We start from the raw sequence: 23314 nt of genomic DNA, 5'->3' as shown, positions 1-23314 counted from the left end.
GGGCCCGGCTGGAGTAGGGGTGGGAAGACCGACAGCCAACAAGCAGGAACCACTGTCAGGGTTGCCTTGAGTGTTAGGCTGAGTTGCTGCTACGGGGCAATAAGGAAGGTCAGTGTTTAACAGAAGTCTGAGCTTCTTGATACCAAGGACTGTATCTCATGATTCTGAGCCCATCCGAGGCAGAACCCGAAACTTACCCTTAGTGGTGCCGCATCAAGCTTTGCTCTCTCAGGAAAGCACAGTGGCTGCTCAGACAGTAAGCCTGGATTTGAACCTGGCCTCCACCACTCAGAAGCAACCTCACTCTGACTTTTCCCCTTTGAAGCCATGTCCTCATTGTAAAATTGGTATAGTAAACATCCCGATTTCTCAAGAGTTGCTTTACAGGTTTAGTGACACAATACCATATGAAATAAACTTAGTGAGGGGATTGACTGAGTTTATTTCAAGGAAAACAGGCAAAGTGTGAGGTATACATGGAGAGCCAGGAGTGTGGTGAGAAGGAAAGGGAGACGAGCGAGTTTCAAAACAGAGAACCGACACAACGTGACACAGAAGGCTCGGGGAGGAGCCATGTTTGGTGCCATCTGAAAGCCTGACTTGGAAAAACTCCACACCAAAGTCTCCACCAGTGACCACTAATGTATGCTTTACCTTCCTTAAATGTAAAGCACAAAAGGGCATATCATTAGCGCAGTGCCCCTGGTTGATATATAGTGCCCACTTCACCAGTCAAAATATAGTCTGGGTACACCTGTGTCCCATACCTGCACTGGTACCAGATGACAATCTCCATCACCATGACAAATACACATTTCCATTTTAGCAAATTCTGGCTATAAACTCATCTTGCTATGCTTAGCAGCATATTTAGTATAATGTCATGAATATACCATAGTAACCAACATTCAAAGAAAAAACTACAAGTCTGTAGTAACTACGTATAACACAATGAATCTCCAGAATGAGGACGGGGCACATAAGACAATAGTGGCCAGTCACAGATCACCTTTCAAACAGGGAGAATATGAACCCAAGAAAGAGCTCACTTTTTCCTCCTTAAATAACTGATGGCAAAGAATACTTGCATTGATACTTTGTAAAGACAGAGGGATTCGTTTTGTTACTTACTGCTACTTTCATCTCCATACTTGTAAATGCAGGTGGGGTTTGCAGGACACAGAGCTGAGAAGGTAGGAGGAACAATATCTACTATACGCTGATGGTAAGACAACCTACAATACAAATAAGAGCCTCAGAAAAGATGGTTCATCCATTCCTTGGTAACATCCAACTTACACAGAAAGTCACAGTCTCCAACACCCTCACACTGGAAGGGCAACTCACAAAAGAAGGAACAATGGAAAGAGAGAAACGTCACTTAGAAATCATCATAACGGTGGCAGGCAAAAGGAGCTGTCCGTGGAGGTTGACGAACAGGATGAGTGTAACCTCTGAACATCTCCCACAGAGTAGTTACAAAGGGAAAAATGGTGGGTTTAGGTGGAGAAGCTCCGCCAACACTGACGTGACCAGGTGGTCCAGTCACGCTCTCCAGTGGTGGGACTTTTGTGCCCTCCCGACGTGATGCGCTAAGAGGAGCGGCAACAACGTAGGACTTGAATCTGGTCATGAGGATACAGCAAGGTGACCCGAGAAAGCCAGGCCTAAGTTCTTATAAACTGGTAAGGACATGAAAAATAGAGTAACTGTTCAAGACCGAGGAATCTGGAGATGAAGACATCTAAACTTGACCCGTGTTCCCAGGCAGGGTTCTGAACCAGAAAGAAAAAAGGCGCTGCCAGGCTGGTGGGCAAGCTTCAGCCGCCTCCATGGACCACAGGCAGGCATTCCGGTACCCGGGCCGACTTCCCAATTTGGAGGGTTGTGTGCTGGTTGTAACAGTGTCTTTGGTTTGGGGGAATAGGCAATGCACTTAATAAAGGTGACAAGATGATGTTACCTGCCACTTAGTTCCAAAGGGTTCAGAGAAAGACCAACGAAATGAGTATATACATGCAGAAAGGAGAAAAGAGTGAGAAAGAGAATGTGCTAAAATGTTAATGAGGGAACCTGGATTTTCAGGACCAAGTTCTCTGCACTATTTTGTCAATTTCGTGAAATCTGAAATTATTTCAAAGTATATTTGACAAAAAGTGCTTTGGCTTAATTCACACGGAGTCCAGATGTCACGGTTGCCTAACATTTTTTTTTTCCAGCCTAAATCTTGATTAAAAACTAACAGAGAAGGGAAAGAGGTACTTGGATTTTAAAAATATTCTGGACATATAGCACAAATTCAGAGAAGAGAAACCCTCCCACAGAAATTAGGAGACCGTAAGCTAAAGAGAAAACACAAAGAACTTACCGCATACATTTTTCTAGAACTTCTCTTACAAACTTTGGTTTGGGACTTTCAGGATCTTGAGTAAGACAATCTGACCTAATGAGGAAACACAGTTTTATTAAATTCTTACACAAATTCTGCCCTTACACCTAACTTGTATTTAGTTACAGTTTCCTACTCCCTAAATTATTTATGTATATAATATTAAAAATAAATGTTTAGACCATGAAGACTGTTTCTGTTATAGGTTTAAATATTAATAGTATCTTAAAAATTATGGCAGACTAAAGAAAGGAAAGCTAAAACATAATACCACTTACCAATCTTCCCAGCTCCAACGGAACTGGAAGTTACTTAGATGATGGGAAAACCAATTAATAAACCTACACAGAGAAGTGGGAGGAAGGAACAGAGAGATGAATGGTCTCGGTTTACACCGGAACGCATGTGATCCTCCAAAGAAAACCCTACTTCACAGTGAAGTGACAGCCTATCCCCTACCCACAGCTTTTCCCGCTGCCACGTGACTCTCCCTCTGCAAACCCTGTGATTCATCTTCTACTCCAACTAGTAATGCTCCCCACCTTCCTCCTCCTAACAGTGCTATCCTGCCTAAGTAATAGATCTGAGTGCCTGTTTCGTGCCAGGAACCTTATGTGTTCATATAATTTAGTATCTTCTGAGGCATGCACTACTTTTCCTATTAATTGACAATGAAACAGGCAAAATAAGATGAATGGCAGATAAAACATTTCAAAACACACCACTGAAGCCCCCCACCCCCCCATACACCTGATCTAACAGGGATCAGTGCAGCACACCGTACCGCTGCAGAATCTGTAAGTGCCCAGTAACTACTACTGAACGACCAGCACAGCTGAGCTGCCAACATACGGGAGTTTCACTAATCAGACTGGGAAAATCAGTCAGAAGACACGTTCTTAAAGCACACCCCACATGTATCTATAATTTCAGTCCCTGAAATTAATCAACGTAATAAGTCAACGACACAAAATAGCTGTTACTGATAATTTTCAGACATGGAACTTGAAAAATGAACATACAAAACCATGGAAATTGGAAAAATATTCAATACCTGCCCTGATCTGATTTGGGAAACTAACGAGAGGTAAGAAATAAGTACCAGTTAATAAAGGTGATACACAGGTTTCACCCAAAAGACAGTGGGCAGCAATCACCACAAGTCTGATACCCCAATATGGTCTTTTGTATAAACAGCCTTGAAGCTGGAATGTGTAGAGGCTTAATTATTTTAGAAGCAGATACGATGTCTAAACAAACAAAAACATGTTTATACATTATATACAGGATTGGTCTCTACTTCTACATAGAGGTTAGCATAAAGCCTATTTTAAAAGCTTACATACCCAATTACAGGGAGAAAACTGTAATTACACCAAAGCACCAAACAACGAAACAATGAATGAAAGGAAACCCTCAGCACAAGTATCACTTCATACTGAATATTAGACTAGAAAGTGTAATGTGACATTACAAGTATGAGCTTTATTTAAAAATTTTTTTCTCATTTACATAAGTTTTATTTTTACACAAAAAATTCTTTTGGACAAGCAAGAAGAAAAACCAACTTGGACATTCTTTAAAAGGCACACCCAGTTCTTTTACACAGCACAGGGAGCAAAAGACTAGTGCAGAAAAGGCGGTCACGGTACCTGTCTACACACGTGGTACTCATCGTGTCCAAACGCATGTACAGCATCTCAGTCGCCTGTGCAAGCTGTGAGTTCGAGGCTAAGGAAAACTATTCTCCACCCTCCTTCAGAATAAGTTGCAACAGAAAAAAATAAATAACATTTCCTAGAAGTCTGTAAAGCAACTCATAATGTTGAATGTCTCCTCAGGTAACTAACCTTTTAAAAAATAGCTTCAAGGTATCAATCTATGATGAACCTGAGGTGTACGCTCCCATGAAATCAAGATAATGAATGTCTGCTTCGCCTCCAGTCTCCCCAAGCTTCTCTGTAATCCCTTCTCCCCAGTAAATATTGGCTTGCTGCCATGAGGTTACTTCGAATTTTCTAGAATTTTGTGTATAAATACAATCATATAATAAGAATTATTTGTTTGGCGTTTTCAGTGGGTGTAATTATTTTGAAATTCATTCATGTTATTACTGACATAAAAAACTTGTTCCTTTTTATTACAGAGTAGTATAGTAATACATTGTATAGGTGTAAGAAAATTTGTTAGTCCACTCATGTATTGATTAGATATTTATTTTTCCAGTTTTGGGTTATTACAAATAAAGTTTCTATGAATATTTATTCCTAAGTCTTTACACAGGGATGTGTGCTTTCATTTCTCTTAATACCTAAGAGTTGAATGGCAGGACTGTATGACACACATGTCTAACTTTAAAAGGAATGTCCCTGCCCTGGCTGGTGTAGCTCAGTGGATTGAGCGTGGGCCTACAAACCAGAGGATCGTGGTTCGATTCCCAGTCAGGGCAAATGCCTGGGTTGCAGGCAGGTTCCCTGCAGGCCAACTCCCTGCAGGGAATGCCCAAAAGGCAACCATACATTGATGTTTCTCTCCCTCTCTCCTTCCCCTCTAAAGATAAATAAATAAATAAAATATAAAAAAAAAAAAGGAATGTCCCTTGCTCTAGGGGACGTATCAGTGAAAATATTGCTGCATGGAATATCTGAGATCTTCCTGCTTATGTTACTCTCTAAGACTTTTATGGTGTCACGACTTATATTAAGTCTTTTACCCACCTTGAATTTATTTTTGTGTATGGTATAAGTTGGTGATTGAGTTTCATTTTTTACATGTAGCTGTCCAGCTTTCCCAACATTTGTAGAAGAGGCTATTTTAACATATTTGCCAATGATATCTTGGACAAGGGTTTGATCTCCAAAATACATAAAGAACTCACATAACTCCATTCCAAGAAGACAAACAACCCAATTAAAAAATGGACAAAAAACCTGAACAGATACTTCTCCAAGGAGGATGTACAGAGAGGGCCCAGAGACATATGAAAGGATGCTCAGCATCACTAGGCATCAGAGAGACGCAAGTAAAAACCACAATGAGACACCACTTCACACAGGTCAGAATTTCCATCATAAACAAATCAACAAACAACAATCCTCTCTCTGTTAGAGAGGATGCGGAGCAAAGGGAACTCTAGTGCACTGTTGGTGGGAATGCAGACTGGTGCAACCACTGTAGAAAACAGTATGGAGTTACCTCAGAAAACTGAAAATGGAACTGCCTTTTGACCCGGCAATTCCACTATTGGGATTATATCCTAAGAACCCTGAGACACCAATCCAGAAGAACCTACGCACCCCAGTGTTCATAGCAGCACAATTTATGGTAGCCAAGTGCTGGAAGAAACCTAAGTGCCCATCAGTAAATGAATGGATTGAAAAACTATGGTACATCTACGTGATGGCATACTACACAGCACAAAGAAAGAAGGAGCTCCTACCCTTTGCAACAACATGGCTGGAACTGGAGAGCATTATGCGAAGTGAAATAAGCCAGGCGGTGAAAGACAAATATCATATGATCTCATCTTTAAGTGGAACCTAATCAACAAAATAAACAAGCAAGCAAAATATAACCAGAGACATTGAAATTAAGAATAATCTGACAGTAACCAGAGGGAAGGTGGGAGGGGAAAATGGTGGGAAAGGCATGAAGGGTTTCAAAAACAACTATAAAGGACACATGGACAAAACCAAGGCAGGTTGGAATCAGGGGAGGGAAGTGGGGATGGCTGGGGTGTGTGGGAATAGTGGGGGGTAAATGCAGACAACTGTACTTCAACATCAATAAAATAAATACATACATACATACATACATACATACAAGATATATCAAACTACTTTCATGAAGTGATTTAAACCCACAAGCACAAATATTTAATAATCTTTTAAAGCTAGGTCAACGAGAGTAAGTTGAAAAAAAAAACAAAGGAAAGGACGACTTCTGGCCAAGATGGAGGCATAGGAAGACACATTGTGCCTCCTTGCACAACCAAAAGAAGGACAACAATTTTAAAATAAAAAACAAACAGAACTGACAGAAAACTGAACTGTATGAAAGTCCAACAACCAAGGAGTTAAAGAAGAAACATTCATCCAGACAAGTAGGAGAGGTGGAGTCAGGCAGCCGAGCAGAGAGGACTCACAGCAAGGAGGCGGCTGGAGGACCAGGAGGGCAGTCCCACATTCAGGGGCAGACAAACCAGGTGAAACAAAGGAGCAGGACCGTACAACCCAGGGCTCCAGCGCAGGGAAATGAAGCCTCAAACCACTGACTAAAAACACCAGTGGGGGCTGAGGTAGCAGCGGGAGAAATGCCCAGCCTCACAGGAGAGTTCGTTGGAGAGACCCACTGGGTCCTAGAATGTACACAAAACCACCCACAAGGGAATCTGCAACAGAAGGGCCCAATTTGCTTGTGGGAAGCGGGGGAAGTGACTGAAAACTGGCAGAGAGCGGAGCAAGTGTCATTGTTCCCTCTCGGACCCCTCCCCCACAGACAGTATCACAACCCAGCCACTGGGTTGCCCTGCCCTGGTGAACACCTAAGGCTCCACCCCTCACTATGTAACAGACACGTCAAAACAAACCAAAACAAAAATGGCCCAAATGAAAGAACAGATCAAAGTTCCAGAAAAAATAAAACTAAGCAATGAAGAGACAGCTAACCTATCAAAAGCAGAGTTCAAAGCCCTGGTGATCAGGATGCTCATAGAATTGGTTAAATTTGGTCACAAATTAGATGAAAAAATGAAGGCTACACTAAGGGAAATAAAGGAAAATGTATAGGAACCAACAGTGATGGGAAGGAAAGTGGTACTCAAATCAATGGAATGGACCAGAAGGAAGGAAGAAATATCCAATCAGAAAAGAATGAAGAAACAAGAATTTAAACAAAATAAGGAGAGGCTTAGGAACCTCCAGGACCTCTTTAAATGTTCTAACATCCGAATTACAGGGGTACCAGAAGGAAAAGAGGAAGAGCAACAAGTGGAAAAATTATTTGAAAAAAATAATAAAGGAGAACTCCCCCAATCTGGCAAAGGAAACAGACTTCCAGGAAGTCCAGGAAGCTCAGAGAGTCCCAAAGAAGTTGGACCCAAGAAGGAACAGACCAAGGCACATCATAATTACATTAGCCAAGATTGAAGATAAGGAGAGAATCTTAAAAGCAGCAAGACAAAAATGAGTGAGTTACCTACAAAGGAGTGCCTATAAGACTGTCAGCTAATTTCTCAAAAGAGACCTTGCAGGCAAGAAGGGGATGGAAAGTATTCCAAGTCACGAAAGGCAACACTCTACATCCAAGATTGTTCTATCCAGCAAAGCTTTCATTTAAAATGAAAGGGCAGATAAAGTGCTTCTCAGACAAGGTAAAGTTCAAGGAATTCATCATCACCATGCCATTATTACATGAAATGTTAAAGGAACTTATCTAAGAAAAAGAAGATAAAAAATATGAACAGTAAAATGACAGCAAACTCATAATTATTAACAACCACACCTAAAACAAAAACAAACTAAGCAAACAACTAGAACAGGAACAGAACCACAGAAATGGAGATCACATGGACAGTTATCAACAGGGGAGTGGGATGGGGAGGGAGGGGGAGAAGGTACAGAGAATAAGTAGCATAGATGGTAGGTAGAAAATAGACAGGGGGAGGGTCAGAATAGTATGGGAAATGTAGAAGCCAGAGAACTTATATGTATGACACATGGACATGAACTAAAAGGGGGGGAATGTGGGTGGGTGGGGGTGTACAGGGTGGAGGGGAGTGAAAGGGGGAAATGGGACAACTGAAATAGTATAATCAATAAAATGTATTAAAAAAACACAACAAAGGAAAGGATACAACTTGGGGTAGAGAGCCGGGCTGCAGTTTGCACAGTTCGATGAGCAGCGTTGTGTACATCACTTCGATGTGAGGCGGTGCTGGGAGCTGGAACAGCTCTGCGAAGATCACCTGCAAAGAACGGGCAGTCAGGACCCAGGCCCATCCGTGCACGACCGCCAGAAAGACCTCGGCGTTCTAAATGTAGCCTCTAAGTCCATGACATTTACAACAAAAGAATAACTACTTTTTAATCTTTAAAACTATGCTCTTTAAAACATGAAGATCTGAATATGCAAACATTAATGTCCATTTGATACTCCCAGAGAACCATGCAATTAAACTGCAACTCAGGAGTTGACTTACTGAGGCTCTCACAGATCCATCCATTTCACTCTCATCAGTTAAGCAGTATAAACACTTATGGGACTCCGAGGATGCAAACAGAAGACCTGAGTCAAGTCATTCCACTCTGCCACTTAAAACCGGTGCCTGGAAACAGTTGTTCAGCAACTTGTTTCCTCCCTCCCTTTGTAATATGTGGATCACCTACCTAAAGTTCTAAAATCTGATCTGCATTCCTTCCTCTGAATCCCATCTCCCATGCTTCCGTACTTCATTCTGATGACTTCCTACGCATTTTGCACGTTTAAAGACATGACTTCTATTTTGCACTTCAATTGACATGTCAGTGAGTCAAATTCAGGGCCTAAGCTTACTCTCAAATTTTGCAAAACCTGGACAGATGCAGTACACTTTTAAGAAAGCACACATGTGCAATATAAATAAACAAGTGAATCTTAAATAATACATAACAATGCTCATGGGTATTTTAACTTAAAGGAATATGTAATCGACAGTTTGACCCATGGGCAAACTGTGTATATACATACAGGGCTATATATAACCCTGAAACACTCTTTCAGGACATAAATCTCACAAGGTGTTCATATGTACGGCCAATATCATCCTTCGGTATGACTTCACATGGAGTCAAAAGCCTTATTTACTCTTTCTACTTCCAAGCAATTGGCTTTTTTGATTTCTGAGAATAAAGATTCATACTTAATCCTACCCTGTGATACAGGAAATAATGTACTAGTCAGGTATAACTAAAAAGAAGCCGGATAAACATAGTTAAAAATATTTTTATAATATTTTATACCTAAAGTAATACAATATTTTAAAGTATTTAAGTCAGTTATACATCTGTTAAGTGGACAATGTATCGACAGAGCTAGAGGTAACTTACATTATCCATGATAACTATCCATGAATGAAGACATACTATATAAATAATTTATAGGCAACTCAAAATTCCATTTGGCTAATGGTTTCAACCTCCTCTTTTCTCTGTCCTAACATGGCTAACAGAGCACCAAAACAGACAGCAATTTCCTCGCTCCTCTGTTAACTTTCAGTACCTGACAAGCAGCAAGAAAAAACAATAAGCCGAGAGTAGATCGCACTTTAAGTCAACAGAAAGATTCTGAAGCTCAGAAAAAGCTCCAGGTGGAAAGCGTACCTCAACTATGTGGTAGTTCAAGGGGATCTTGTTCTTCCCTGGGTAGCTCACCAGCTGTGCGGCACTGTAAAAAGTATAAAAAGTTCAGTAAGAATACGAAGATACATGAACAATCAAACAAGTAGTTTCAAAAGCAGTGTGTTTAGATACAAGGAAAAGGAATCTTTTCTGAAATGTTCTAGAATTCAGTTACTTCACTACAGCATACATTATTTTGCCTACCACAAGGAAACTCTTTAATGCATTCAAAACTCTTTGAAAGATCAGAAGGAGTTTAATAACAATTAAGGAGGTAAATTATATTTACTAACTTAAGAAGTTTTAATAGGGTAGACCACTTCCAAAAGACACTATTCTTTCCACCTTACAATGTAAACCAAAACTTCCAAAGCTAAAGAAACTATTATTTGTCCACAGCATACTACAAATGTCCACACAAAAGACGCTGGCATCATATGCATTATTATAAAGTACTATATAGCACCTAGAAAAGTACTATTTTGAGAAAGCAAAGCATACTGGTATTCCCAAGACAGGGTGTCAGGAAGTGAGATTTTCTTATACTCTTAATGTACAAGTTGCTCTTATCATCAAAAGTGCTACCTTTTTTCCACTCCGGAAGTAATAAGAAAAGAATCTCACCAAGTCTTTCTTTCCTTCCAGTGGGACTTAATGATGCAGTGAAGATTCTCTTCTATTACGAATCTTTCCACGGAATGACTCCCTGGCATTACAGGACCCTGGAAAGAAAACCAATGTACATGCTACAGACCTAGAAAAAGATTCTTTCATTTATTCAACAAATATTTGAGAGCTCATTATATTCCACGCTCTAACGGGTGCGGGGGGTGAAGGTTTGGAAGTGTGAAGGCTCTGCACTCCCGGCAGGCTCCGCTGCCCTGTCCCTCCGCACCGACGGCAGGATCAGAGCGGCAGCCGCGGTGTTTCTCCTCCACCTGACCCGCCCTCTCACAGCCACCCGAGTCTCCTTAGAAACAAAATCACTTTGTCTATCAGTAGCCTTACACAGTTTGATTTGCTTTTTAAACTTTAAGGATGAATTATGTCCACAATAAAATGGAGGGAAAATTTAAATAAAACACAGACATTAAAAAATCATGTATGAATTGTAAGATACCCACATTATTTTTAAAAGGTTAAAAAAAATATCACCTACATATTGTTTAGTTTTTTTAAAAAGTATATGCACAGCAAACAGGCTCAAAGAGTTTATCTTTATTTACTTATTATTTACTGTTATAGACTCTTAATGGTGACTTTCACTTTAATCTTCTTCATAATATCTAATTCTTCAAAATAAACATTTTTTTTCAGAGACCAGAGCAAAACCCCCAAACCCTCTTCATTCTGAGGGGAACAGATACCCTGTACTTTGTGCTCTTCTGGCAAAGCATGATGGGTACATCATGGAGGCGGCACCAGTTAACCGCGCACAGTACAGGTGAGGTGAGCTTTGAGGTCCCGCTCTGGTTCCCTGCACATACAAACGCCTAACCACAGAGAATCTAACAGTCTCAAATGTAAATTAGACTTTCAAGGAGAGAAACCTAATTGAACTATTATATAATGTTGGCTAAGCGTTTATTACATATATATACACACACATTATACATATATTACATACATGTAGCAGAGTGCATTACAAATTGATAATTCCATACACATAATTACCTGATAAATTTTTTTACTGAGATAGATTACACACATACCAAATTTTCACTGGTCATTAGCAATTTATGGCAGGCCAGAAAAGAGAAGATAAGAGAAAGAAAACTCAAATTTGACCTCTGATGGTAATACTGGTTCTTAAGTGAATAGTTTTCAACTGGGGACAATTCTGCCCACGAGACAACATCAGGTAATGGCTGGAGACATTTTTGGTTGTACAACTGACATTTAGCTTCTAAATGGTACCAGCAATTAGAGGACAGAGGCCAGAGATGCTGCTAAGCATCCTATAATTCACAGGACAGCTCCCCACAACAAAGAATTATATAGCCCAAAATGTCAATTTAGCTGAGCCCGAGAAACTCTGACCTATACTGACTGGGATGCACTACACCAGCGATTTCCAAACCTTTTCACCTCGTGGCACACAAACTAATTACTGAAAATCTTCAGCACACCAAAAATTGTATTTTTGCCAATCTGACAAAAAAAGATAGGTATGATTTAGATTCGATCACACCAGATGACCATTATTGGGTGTCTGTTGCCATTTTTCAACTTGACAATGAAAATAGGTCAGTGCTCCTGACTGAACAGCCAGGCACTGCACATGTAAAAAACTTTGACACACCAATGTGCACCAGTTGAAAATTGCACACTAAGCCACAGGCATGCTACCTCATGAGTTTCTAGCCTGAACAAATCCAGTAATCACTGGGCCTCCTGCTTGGCTATTCCAGTTAAGTCAGCCATTCAAATGCAGAGGTATAAAGTAATTGAAGCGAAGTTGCAGTGTATGTTTTAAAAAATATTTATTTATCTTTTAGAGAGAGGAGAAAGAGGGAGAGAAACACTTATGTGAGAGAGAAACATCAATTGGTTCTCTCTCTCACTTGCCCCAACTGGGGACGGAACCCACAACCCAAGTATGTGCCCTGACTGGGAATCGACCAGCAACCTTTCACTTTGCGGGACAATGCCCATCGAACTGAGCGACACTGGTCAGGGCACAATGTAAATTATTTGTTAATAAAATGTCATTATCAAAATTATACACTTTCTTAATCATTAAAGTATAATGGCTGCCAACAACTTGACGTTATAGTAAGAATACAGACATTTTAAAACTATAAAGTCAGCTTATACTCATCTTTGGGATTTTTAAATTAAAAATACTTTCTTTTAAAAAAATTATTACAGTATAGGAAATGGAGTAGCCAAAGAACTTACACCCCATCACCTTACATGACCCATGGACAAGAACAATGGTGGGCGGGGGGGTGTGGGTGGAGGGGAGAAAAAGGGGAAAAATTGGACAACTGTAATAGTATAATCAATAAAACATAATTTAAAAAATAGAAAATAAAAAATAATTACATAATATGAATAGGACAAGCTGTAAGGGTTAGAGAGATGGGTAATCTCTAACACTGGGTATTTTTCTTGAAAAACAGCATCACTAAGAATAGCTAGTTATTGAGCATTCATCATGTATTCTGTTCTACACATTTGGTTTATTAATATATAACGCAATCCTTTTACAGCTTCATGAGACACTACTATTATTCCACCAGGAGGCTAAGGTAGAGAGGCAAATTACTCACCCCCAATCACAAAGCCAAGCTCTGACCAAACCAGGGTTAAAGCCCAAGCCAACCTGGCTCTTGAACCTACTCTCCTCAAACGCACACTGTGCTGTCTCTTAATCTACATACACACGCTAAGTGTAATTCTTGCATAACGAGGTAAAGCCATTCAATTAAACTGTTAACTCTATTGCCACTGACCCTCCTAGGTAATAAACAACTTAAAGTTACAATGCATCGGGGGCATAATCCAAACCAGACCGAACCCCAAGTACATCGCGACCCAGGCCCTCTGACAGGAACCTTTGCCGCTCACGTACCTCGGGGTCGTCTGTGTAATCAAACATTCTGAAGATGACCCTTGGCATTGGGTACACCGAGTCCTCGGTGTGAGGTGGTGGCGTAAAAGGAGGCAGATTGTGCTGGAGTGCTTCACACAGGATGCTGTCAAAGGCAAGATAAGGTCTTAGGATGTGCCGCTCCTGCCAGCGATCCTTGTTCAATTTCTGAATCTGGGCCCACAGGCAATCTAAATACTAAAGACATCAAGTTTTAATAATTAATATATATTTGGAAGCTAAAAGAAATAACATGTTGAGTAGACAAAACTCATAATCACTACTTCTAAAATACAGGGTACAAAAGTAAGCTAACTTGCAATTATATATAGTACAAAGGCATGGTGCTAATGCCTTTATAAAGCCTGTCTGTCTGAGGCTATTACCTGTTACATATTTCAAACTGGGCATTTAAGTAAAAATACATGCCAACTCTATGACATCTGAAATCCCCCAGAACAGGGAATGTTTCATTACATGCTAACGTTTATTAAAGATCCACTATGTGCCTAGGGCTATGAGGAGGCCAGCCCCTGAACGAAAAAGCGGAACCTAGCTAAGGTACACAAATGGAATGACTTGAATACATCACAGAGAAGAGAATGTACTCAAGGACTGACTGTGCCTGTATCACAGAGACTAGAATCAATTTACCTCTTCTTGAGGGTGTGGTTTCTCAGCAGTCCATACTTGTAACATGGGCACATGAGTCTTTTGACGTCTTCTGAAGATAAAAAAAAAAAAATCTACAATTTAGGTTTTTAAAAACATGAAAGATGTTCAGTTGTTTTCTCAATAAAATGCAAATTAAAGCAATGAAATACATTTTTATCTATTAATTTGGCAGATTATCAGAAATTTGATAATGTACTGTTTTATCAAAATATAGGGAAACGTGCAGTTTCAAACACTAATATAATCTCTTGGGAAGATCTGGGAGAGCATGTTCTTGCAGAATAACTCGAACTAAATCTATCAAAGTTAAAATTAAGACACTTCAAACAGAAATGCCATTTCTAAGAATTCATATCCCCTTTGAATATATTTTCACATGAACACAAAGACATTTGTACAAGAATATTTGCTGAGACAGTTTATAATAACAGCAAGAGAAATAAATACTTCCAACTGGAAAGAACTTAGTTAAACCAGTGACGGTACATTTAAAGAGTGGAATACTATACAACTGTTAAAAAGAATGAAGTAGAGCTTATGTGTTTATGCAACAAACTCAAGTCATATGAAGGTGGGGAAGGCAAGCAAAGAGCAGTGTGCACAGTGAACTGCTGTGTGTGAAAACAGGGAAGGACACACACCAGCATTCAAGTTCTAGGGTATTCACACACTTTTGTGTTTTTTTCATACATTTTTTGTTTTTATTCCTTGGCAAAATCTACACTTTTTTAAAAAAGCCAACAAAACTTTTCAAAACTATACGAACATTTTTAATAGTCATTTAACATATTAAAAAAGCAGGTTTCTATCTTTAGACTTCTTTTACCTTGATTTGTAACAAAGTGGCTATTAACAATATCCAAAGAAATATCTATGAATAGATATAAAATGAAACATAACAAAATTATTCTGAAAAATTAAGGGCAACAAAGCCATTATTTAGTTACTGGGTAATTAAGCATAAGTTTACTAGTAAGACCTACTGTTAGTATTAAAGGTTAAAGAACAGTGTTTCAAAGGACTTGGCTTAGAATTAACCTGTGTGAAATAAATATGTTGTACATTCTCTGCTTGTGGCATAAATTAGTAACACAGATGTCCAAATCTCTAAAGTACTGTGACTCAGTGGGTCTGGGGGTGGGATTAGAGCACGGTTAGCACCACAGATGATTCTTCCGTGCACTGATATTCGGAGCCACTGTGTGAAGATGTTTTATGCCTTTGCAACAGGCACAAAAAAGCAGCCTAGCAGCAGCTACGTTACCAACCCCTCTGCATGTACGAACCAAGTGAGCAACATACTTGATTGCTCTGAGGTCTCGTAAGCCACAGCAGCAGGGGAACGGGGTTACCTAGAGAAAGCGTCAGGGAACTCTACAGCTTGTTTTAGAGAAACACAATTCAAATGGTATTACTGCAACAGACAGAACATAACACTTATGGTATCAGGAAGCCATCCTGGACCTAACAACAAAGAGAACTAGGAGCTGTGCCCTTACTTAAGATAGCTTTCAGTGTTGGCAAAGATGCGGTCCATCTCCGCATCCTTCTTCTCATACAACTCCTTTCCAACCCAGGGCAAAGACGACAAAAATGCATACACGTACCAATCCCGTCGCACCTAAAGAATTTTTAGAAGGTAAGTTTAATATGTACTAGTTCATCTTCTTTCACATTGTATGCATACTTATTCTTGCACGAAATCCTGTTGAAGCTATTTAATAGGGCTTAAGTAAGACATCTAGTTCATTCAGAGCATTTCTAGGTATTTTCATCTTAATCTTACTAGACAGAATCACTTAACATTCAGATGTCATGAGAATCCACCAGTATACCAACTGACTTAACTTTTAGATATTAAAAATTTACAGCATGATAATCTGCTACTATTTTTTATAAAGATTTTATTTATGTTTTTATTTTTAGGAAGAGAGGAAGGGAGGAAGAGAGAGAAACATCAGTGTGCAAGAGATACATCAATTGGTTGCCTCTTGCATGCCCCGACCTGGGGACTTGGCCCACGACCCAGGCATGTGCCAGGACTGGGAATCGACCCGGGGACCTTTCAATTTGCAGGCCGGTGCTCAATCCACCCAGCCGCATCAGCCAGGGCTATCTTTTGTTTTTTAATAATAAGGGTTACCAGTGAAAAATTCCTGGTACGATATGGACATGATTCAGCATACAAAGCTTTCTTACCTGAGGTACATCCTCTTCCTGAGTGACACTTACAAAATTTTCAAACATAGCAACCATTGATGGGGCTGCAATGACGTGACAATTCACAAGATCAGATAAAAAACGAACCTGTTGGGGAAAACAGTTCTATTAAGCGGAAATGTCACCTAAAATAATAACCGCATAATCCTGTAAGGGTGAAACCACAGGCATGAAAAACTGGAGCCCAAGGCCAAACCTAGCCTGCTGCCTGGGTTTTTCTGCATAGCCTGCGAACTAAGAATAATTGTTCCATATTCAAATGCTTGGAAAAAAACCCAAAGAACGCTCTATGACTTATATAAGGCCCACAGAATTAAACTCCAGCCACGACCATTTGCGAGTTGTCCATGGCTGTCTCCGGCTGCAGTGGCAGAGCTGAGCAGCTGTCGCTGAGACCTGAGGAAGCACAGGAATCTGAGCTTTACAGGGTCCCACTCCACCCTGCACTGAGAGCACTGAGAGCCGGGACTGTGGCAGCCTGGCTACTCCAACCGACAATCGTTTTTTCTATTTCGCTACTGCTGCAAAAACCAAGACATTTGTGTAAAGAATCATATACTACAAGGAGATGACTGGGAAAAAGAAACCATTGGACCTGGTAATGAACTCTGTAGTACCTTTAATTGAAACTGTTCTCAATGAGAACAGTTTCAAAAGAGCAGCTGATGTGGTGAGCAGGGAAAGAACAGGTGCGCTCTGCCCCCCAGAACACACCCACTCTTTTCTTCCCCAACAGGCGCGCATCTCCTAAACTCTGAGGGTCTCCCGAGATTTGCAACCAGGGGAACAATGGGCAGCGGCAGCTCATGGGGCCACGCCCCCGAACCTGTCTCCACGGCCCCTTCTCAGTGAGCCAACACTAGCCCTGCCTAGGCTTTCTCTTGTTGCTGCTTCTATTCTGAGCTCTGCCTTCCTTCCCTGTTCCCAGCTTTAATAAATGTACTCTCAAAATAAAATAAATAAATAAAAATAGAGACAAGACATTATTTGGTTGTAGTTCACTTCCCCCTGTCCCTGTCTTAATACACCGAAACAAACAAATGAACAAAAAACCTTACCAAATATACTGCTTCATTATAATTATTTGCTTTCAAAGATTCTTTAAGTTGACGAATCATGGCTTCTACGAATTCTCCACCGAAGTTGTAATTCCTGGCATTCAGCAGCCCGACTAACGTTGTATAAATTGTCAACTTCTCGGGTAACAGACGTGCACTGATTTGAAAACCCAGTTCAACAAGAAAACCCCAGAACAACAGCATTACGTTAAGTTGCTGAATTTATATCACTACATAAACCTGTTAGCATTTTATTAACTTTGGAACAGGATTACTTTTAGCTGTTTTTAAAACTACTACTTCAGAGAAGGCATAAATACTGAGGAGAGTTACAGGCATGTCACAATTTTCGTTTTAATTCTAACAAGTTAATCCAAGAGTTAAAAAAGTAAAACACTGCAGTTACCATACTGAAAAAAATATAACTATGACAGACCAGCTTTTATTCTGTGTTTAGTGGAACTGAATACTTCTACAGAAAATGGCTTTCATGGTAAAATATCTCAGAAATACTGGGGGAAACAAGCATCTTCCATGCAGAATCACTAAGGGGCAAGATGCGGCCTTTCTGAACTGGGCTAACTGAAAGTTAAAACAAGGTTCCACTCTGAGAAACACAATTCTGGTTGCTTAGAAAAAATTCAGAACTAAAACTAGTTTCAACTAAGCTTCTATCAGTTAAGTTACTGAAATTTTAAAACGGTGCTCTGACACACTACGATTTCTTTACACCCCAGTTTGTTTACTCTAAAGTGTGTTAATTTTCATTGAAGTTATTTGAAAGGAAGGGAAGAGGATTACAGCAATAAGCCTGTGGGGAAAGCAGGCTCACCACCCAACCTCGGCAGCCTTTAGAAACTCGCCAAACAAGAACAGACAGGAACCCCACTCAGTCAGATTCTCATCCACTTGGCGGGTTTTCCCAGGTACCTAGCAGAGTTAGGGGCGACTGAGGTTTAAAACAAAAATCCTCCCTTTGACAGTAATTACTGCCTAAAAAAGTAATGACTTACTTCCTTTAGGGTTTAAGTGTGAATCCATTTCATTCTAATAAACGCTTTCAAAACAGAAGACATCTGACGGTGATGGGTAACTATAGCAAATGACCTTTTCCAGTAGCTTCTTAGTCTAAGAAATGTGTTCCTGAATAGTAATTGGATTACTTAAAAAAATTGTAACGTAAATTGTGAGTGGTTAAAATGAAATCCACTAAAAAACAACAACACCCAAAACAAAGGGATCCACTAAATTTGTATGGACATTTTTAAATTTCAAAAATGAGCTGTAAGTATTAAGAATATTATCTTAAAATTTTTTGAAACAACAACTTAAATAAAAGTCATCATCACAATGTAAAAACACATACTAGATAATTTATAACTTCATCTAAAGCACAAAGACCCATTAACCCAGAAGTCAGAGCTACTTCCTGCGAGGCGTGCAATTCCAAGTCAGGGAGGTGAGGGTCTGCAGAGCAGGCTCCACGCCTCGGACTCTTCCCACTCTAACTTCCTCACGAATTAAACGCTGATACTTGTTCTAGCTAACGTAACTCATGAAGACTGTGCCTAGTAGTAGCTTCAAAAGCTCCTTTAGCTTCCCAGGAAGGGCTATTACTTGAGTGATTAGTTTTCAAATTTGTTTGGTACTGGTTAAAAATACAAGTTAAATTCTATTATATACATTTAAACGTATGTGCTTAAAATCTCTGAATGTGAAAGTGTCTACCTTTTCACTTAAAAATAGTCGGCCCAAATAATTCTCAGGTTCCGACACACAAAACATAAGGCAAGTGCTCAATTTTAGTTCTACTTATGTCTAAGAAAGAGAGTTAACCAAAGGTCATTTCATCTGTACAAACTTCCCAGTAGAAGGGAAGCTGACCACATATGGAACATTAAACACACTTTCAAACATTTCTCAAAGCATTTAAGAGTAGATAATACATTATCACCTGGATTCACAAATCTTTTGCATACATACACTGTACAAAGAAGCCTTAAGATCTTGCTCTTGTAGTTAGGAAGGTCAGCCTCCAAAACGCCAGCCAAGCCTTCTAGGTTGCTCTCCAAAGAGCAGGCACTCTGTGGAGGACAGCACAGAAAACGCCAGCTAGGTATTCGTCAGCAAGGGGTGAACTCAAGTTCTCCAGGCGGTCACAAAGAAAGTCAGTTGCGCACACACAAGGCACTGAGACAGGCTTACTACAAACCAACGAGGCAGTCTTGTTTTTTAGAAATCCGTGGGAAGGGGATGGATGAAATTTAAAAAGCGAGCAGTCTAAGACAGTAGAATAAGTATCAGAAATGAAGACATTCTGGGCTCCAGTCTATCTCTAATTCACTCACTACATGGCTCTGGGCAAATCAAGTATTTGGGACTTGTTTGGCTCTTCATTTATAAACTTAGAGAGACTACTTCCTAAAATTTCTTCCAAGACTCATATTCTATAAAAGGTATAAAAAAGACTTAATTCTCAATTATCTGCACTGCAAGGCTTTCGACACACACGTTTTGGGATACAGATACATGGCAAAACAAGTTTGCCCAAACAGAGTGCCGGTTTTCAGCTGACGCAATTAATCAAAGCACAGCCCACACGTACCCAAGCCCCTCCCAGTCTATGCCTGTTTGGGTGCATACCTTTTCTCCTACTTTGCATATTAAAGATTCCAAATGATCTTCAGTTTCATTTGCATCAGAGGTCTTTCTCCTTTTGTGAGGCTGTCCCCCTGTTTCAACAGTGTAAAAAAATAACATTCCATGATAAATTCGCTGTCGCAAGATTTAGTTAACTTTTTAGACGTTAAGGTCTCTCTTCTACCAGAAGCCCTGCTGTTTGTTTACACACAGGGTTAGTCTTTACTGCCCCCCACCCCCCAGCGGAGGCTGCATTAACAGCAGTCTCCATACCCGGGGCTGCTATATTTATGTTAATACACAATATAGTTAACGGAAGGCATTATTATAAACAGGAGGCATTATTTATGCAAACTTTTGTGTGCAAGTGCCCCACAGAGCTCTAAGTACAGCGGCCCGCTCCGTTTCTGTGGACGGCGCTAACCACCGGCAAGCAGGAACTCTGAGACACCTGTACTGCCACTTCCATTCTTTCAGTCGGAGTCGCTTCTGGTTCCCCAGCTGCCTGTTCCTAAAACCCGCTGGTATCAGCAGCACTCACTGTAATAATGAAAATTATTATGTAAACTGATGGATTACAATGAGCAGACACACTAAAAAAAAGTCCTTAGCTGTATAGCAAATAGTTGGTGGGGGGGAAAAGTATGTTTTATAATTCCCTACTTTAACTACTGATGCTATTATATTAAAAAACCGTATCATCTAAAGAACCTTAAAAAATATCTACCATTCTGAAATCATTACCAGTCACCTATCTGTCCTTTTGGTTGCTAAAGAAGTTGAAGAATGCTGCGCTACACATCAACCTTAGACACTGTTCAGACTCTTGCTGTTAATCGTCTCTTACCATTTTGTTTAAAACTGTAACATACTGACTTCACATCCTTATGTGGAATAACCTAAGGCTTAAAAAACTTAAAACTAATGTTGTTAATTACGGAACACACTGCAGTTGCTACCCGTGATACTGGCTGGGTTCCCAGTGTAATTTATTTTTTGACTCCGACAGCTAGGTTATTAGGGCTGCACGTGGGCAACAAAGCAGGGATCTGTAACTGTGGGGGGGGGGGGTCTGTATTGATAATGAAAATGAAAACTTGCAGATGAGTATAAGGTCACCCAGGAGCAAGTTATATGTAACTTCTGACTTGTGTGGCCAAAAGAGCTGAACCATTTTTAGAATTCATAACCACTGACTTGCCACGGGAACATATGGCTTGAAATACATGAATGACTGTCATAAACATGCCACTTGGCTATGCAAAGCCTGGGGTAAAGTCACTCCCGCGACTGCAACAATCTTCACGCACCCCTTGAACAATCTTCATGCATGCGGAATAGATCCGACCCATGACTGTGCAGGAGGGTGGGCAGGACCGGAGGAAGTACAGTAAGAAGCCACAGGGGCAGGCACTTCATGCTCTGACTCCCCCACCCCTCGGTCATCATAATGGTCTGGCTCAGATAACCACTGAACATAGTCTGGAAGGGATAATGACAAAAAACAAAACAAAAAACCCCAACATATGTGCAGTGTGACAACGGAGACATATTCCTGGAGACATTTTCCTGTGTAAAGCTGTGGACATGTGTGGCACTGTGGGACCAGTCACTTTGATTCTAAGTATACGTCAAACCTTAGTCACAGGGACTATAAAGGTGCCACCACCTGAAAGGCGGACTTTCACACAAAGGCATTCTATTTCCAGGATTCGTTCACTGAAGAAAAAAAAAACAACCCTGCATATTTGATGCAATGTTTGTATAAGTCATTAGCTAGGACTTTAAAAACACCCTTCTCCTAGAGCACTGGTTCTCAGCTGGTGAGGTTTTGCTCCCTAAGGGGCCACCTGGCATTCTCTGGCGACAATTTTCGTCACGTGGACTTTCGGGAGTGTGGCTGACATCCAGCGGGTAGAGGCCGTGGACTCTGCTAAACACATTACACAGCAGAGGACAACTCCCAGCCGCGAGGAATAAGCCCGCCCAAGGCGATAACAGTGCTGATGTCGAGAAACTGTTCTACAAGGCAGAATACTAGGAGTGCTTTTCAAAACCAGACTCCAGTAAGATTGCAGGAGTATCCATTCTGAAAACGTGGCTGAACGAGAACAGCGTTTTGTTGTTGTTTTAAATTTCAACCGCTGCTCCCTTCTCTCTGGCCCATCTACTTTGCCAACCCTTTACTCCACAGCCTCCCTAAATTAACGCCCCAGCTGACTTGTTCCCACAGCAGTTTGGAATCACACTCAAGTCTTTAAAGCAATACCCCTAGACCCGCTTGTGAGCTTGAAAAGGGGAACTGAAACTGTGGGAGGAGAAAGTAGGATTTCTGAAGAAAAGTTCATAGTCCTGTGCCTGAACTACAGCACCTCTTTTTGCTCTTTTCCCCATTTTGACTATGTTGACAAACAAATTTGTTTTGGAGAATGGAAAGAAGTAGAAAGTGCCAGGAGGTAAGAGCTGCCCTGTACTGGACAACATGAAGGGAGGGGCAACTACAGACACGATATGAACTCATGGCCAAGAACAGGATATTGAACTGAGAAGACAACCTGGGCGAGAGCATGGGGAAATCGAATAAAACACCTCAATTAAAACTAAAATCTAGGGAATTAGCTGAATGTTTTTGTGTACCCTCAAGAAAAGGTATTCATGGTAGCTCCCAAAGCAAGAACAGACTTAACATTAAAATGTAACTCTGTAGAAGTTTTGCAGTGTAAAGTTACAGACTGCCGCTTCACTCAGACACCACTGGCTAATAAGTATGGAACAGAGAAGCAGGTTGCTATTAAATCCATCTAAAAGCATCTTAATACACCAAATAATATTTCCCCCTGTAAGGTAAAACTAATTTTATATGGGTATGTTGTCCTACATCTTATGCACTCATTTAGAATTAGACATACTGTAAGGACTTCTAGACCCACAAAGTCGAAAACAGAAACCAACAAGGTAAAAGAGAAAGTAACCATCACCAACAATGTAACAAGGGAAAAGTAGGGAGAACCATCACTTCTGAAACAAACTATCCTCTTCCTGAAAGTAACAAATCCCTTCACTTCTATTCATTTCTTCTACAGTTAAGTAAAAAATCAGTTACAGCCTAAAGGATAAGGATCTAATTCTAAATAGCTTAAATGGGGCTACTGTGGGGTTTTGGCTAAGATTACGGACAATCTACTTTCTTAAGACACGAAGGAGGTAGAACACTGGTGGGAAGAAGGTGCAGTGCAAAGGTGAATAAAGGGGAGAAAAAATGGGACAACTGTAAAGGCATCATCGATATAAGACTTTAAAAAATAAAATAATGAAGTAAAAAGGAACAAAACAATATATTGAACAGTTATTATCCTATGCA

The 23314-nt window shown here is 40.3% G+C and overlaps 1 protein-coding gene across 3 annotated transcripts in view; it reads right to left on the bottom strand.

Annotated features, from left to right (window-relative positions):
• Positions 1-23314, bottom strand: part of NCBP1 (nuclear cap binding protein subunit 1) — a 38554-nt gene that overhangs the window by 12084 nt on the left and 3156 nt on the right. Inside the window, exons 2-15 of one of the 3 annotated variants that reach the window (XM_037035747.1) lie at positions 19957-20045; positions 19297-19397; positions 17314-17470; positions 16235-16342; positions 15535-15656; positions 14015-14084; positions 13343-13558; positions 10390-10487; positions 9748-9811; positions 8244-8354; positions 4042-4106; positions 2668-2730; positions 2369-2443; positions 1132-1235 (exon numbers count right to left, since the gene is read on the bottom strand). In XM_037035747.1, the coding sequence (XP_036891642.1) occupies positions 1132-1235; positions 2369-2443; positions 2668-2730; positions 4042-4106; positions 8244-8354; positions 9748-9811; positions 10390-10487; positions 13343-13558; positions 14015-14084; positions 15535-15656; positions 16235-16342; positions 17314-17470; positions 19297-19397; positions 19957-20045 (1443 nt within the window). Of the gene's footprint in view, positions 1-1131; positions 1236-2368; positions 2444-2667; positions 2731-4041; positions 4107-8243; positions 8355-9747; positions 9812-10389; positions 10488-13342; positions 13559-14014; positions 14085-15534; positions 15657-16234; positions 16343-17313; positions 17471-19267; positions 19398-19956; positions 20046-23314 lie in introns of those variants that run through there. The other 2 variants (XM_037035748.1, XM_037035749.1) reach the window with 2 other exon arrangements.

Source organism: Sturnira hondurensis, unplaced genomic scaffold, assembly GCF_014824575.4.
Source record: "Sturnira hondurensis isolate 20B ecotype Veracruz unplaced genomic scaffold, ASM1482457v3 Scaffold0022566, whole genome shotgun sequence".
Lineage (NCBI taxonomy): Eukaryota > Metazoa > Chordata > Mammalia > Chiroptera > Phyllostomidae > Sturnira > Sturnira hondurensis.
This window is presented reverse-complemented; position numbering and strand designations above follow the sequence as displayed.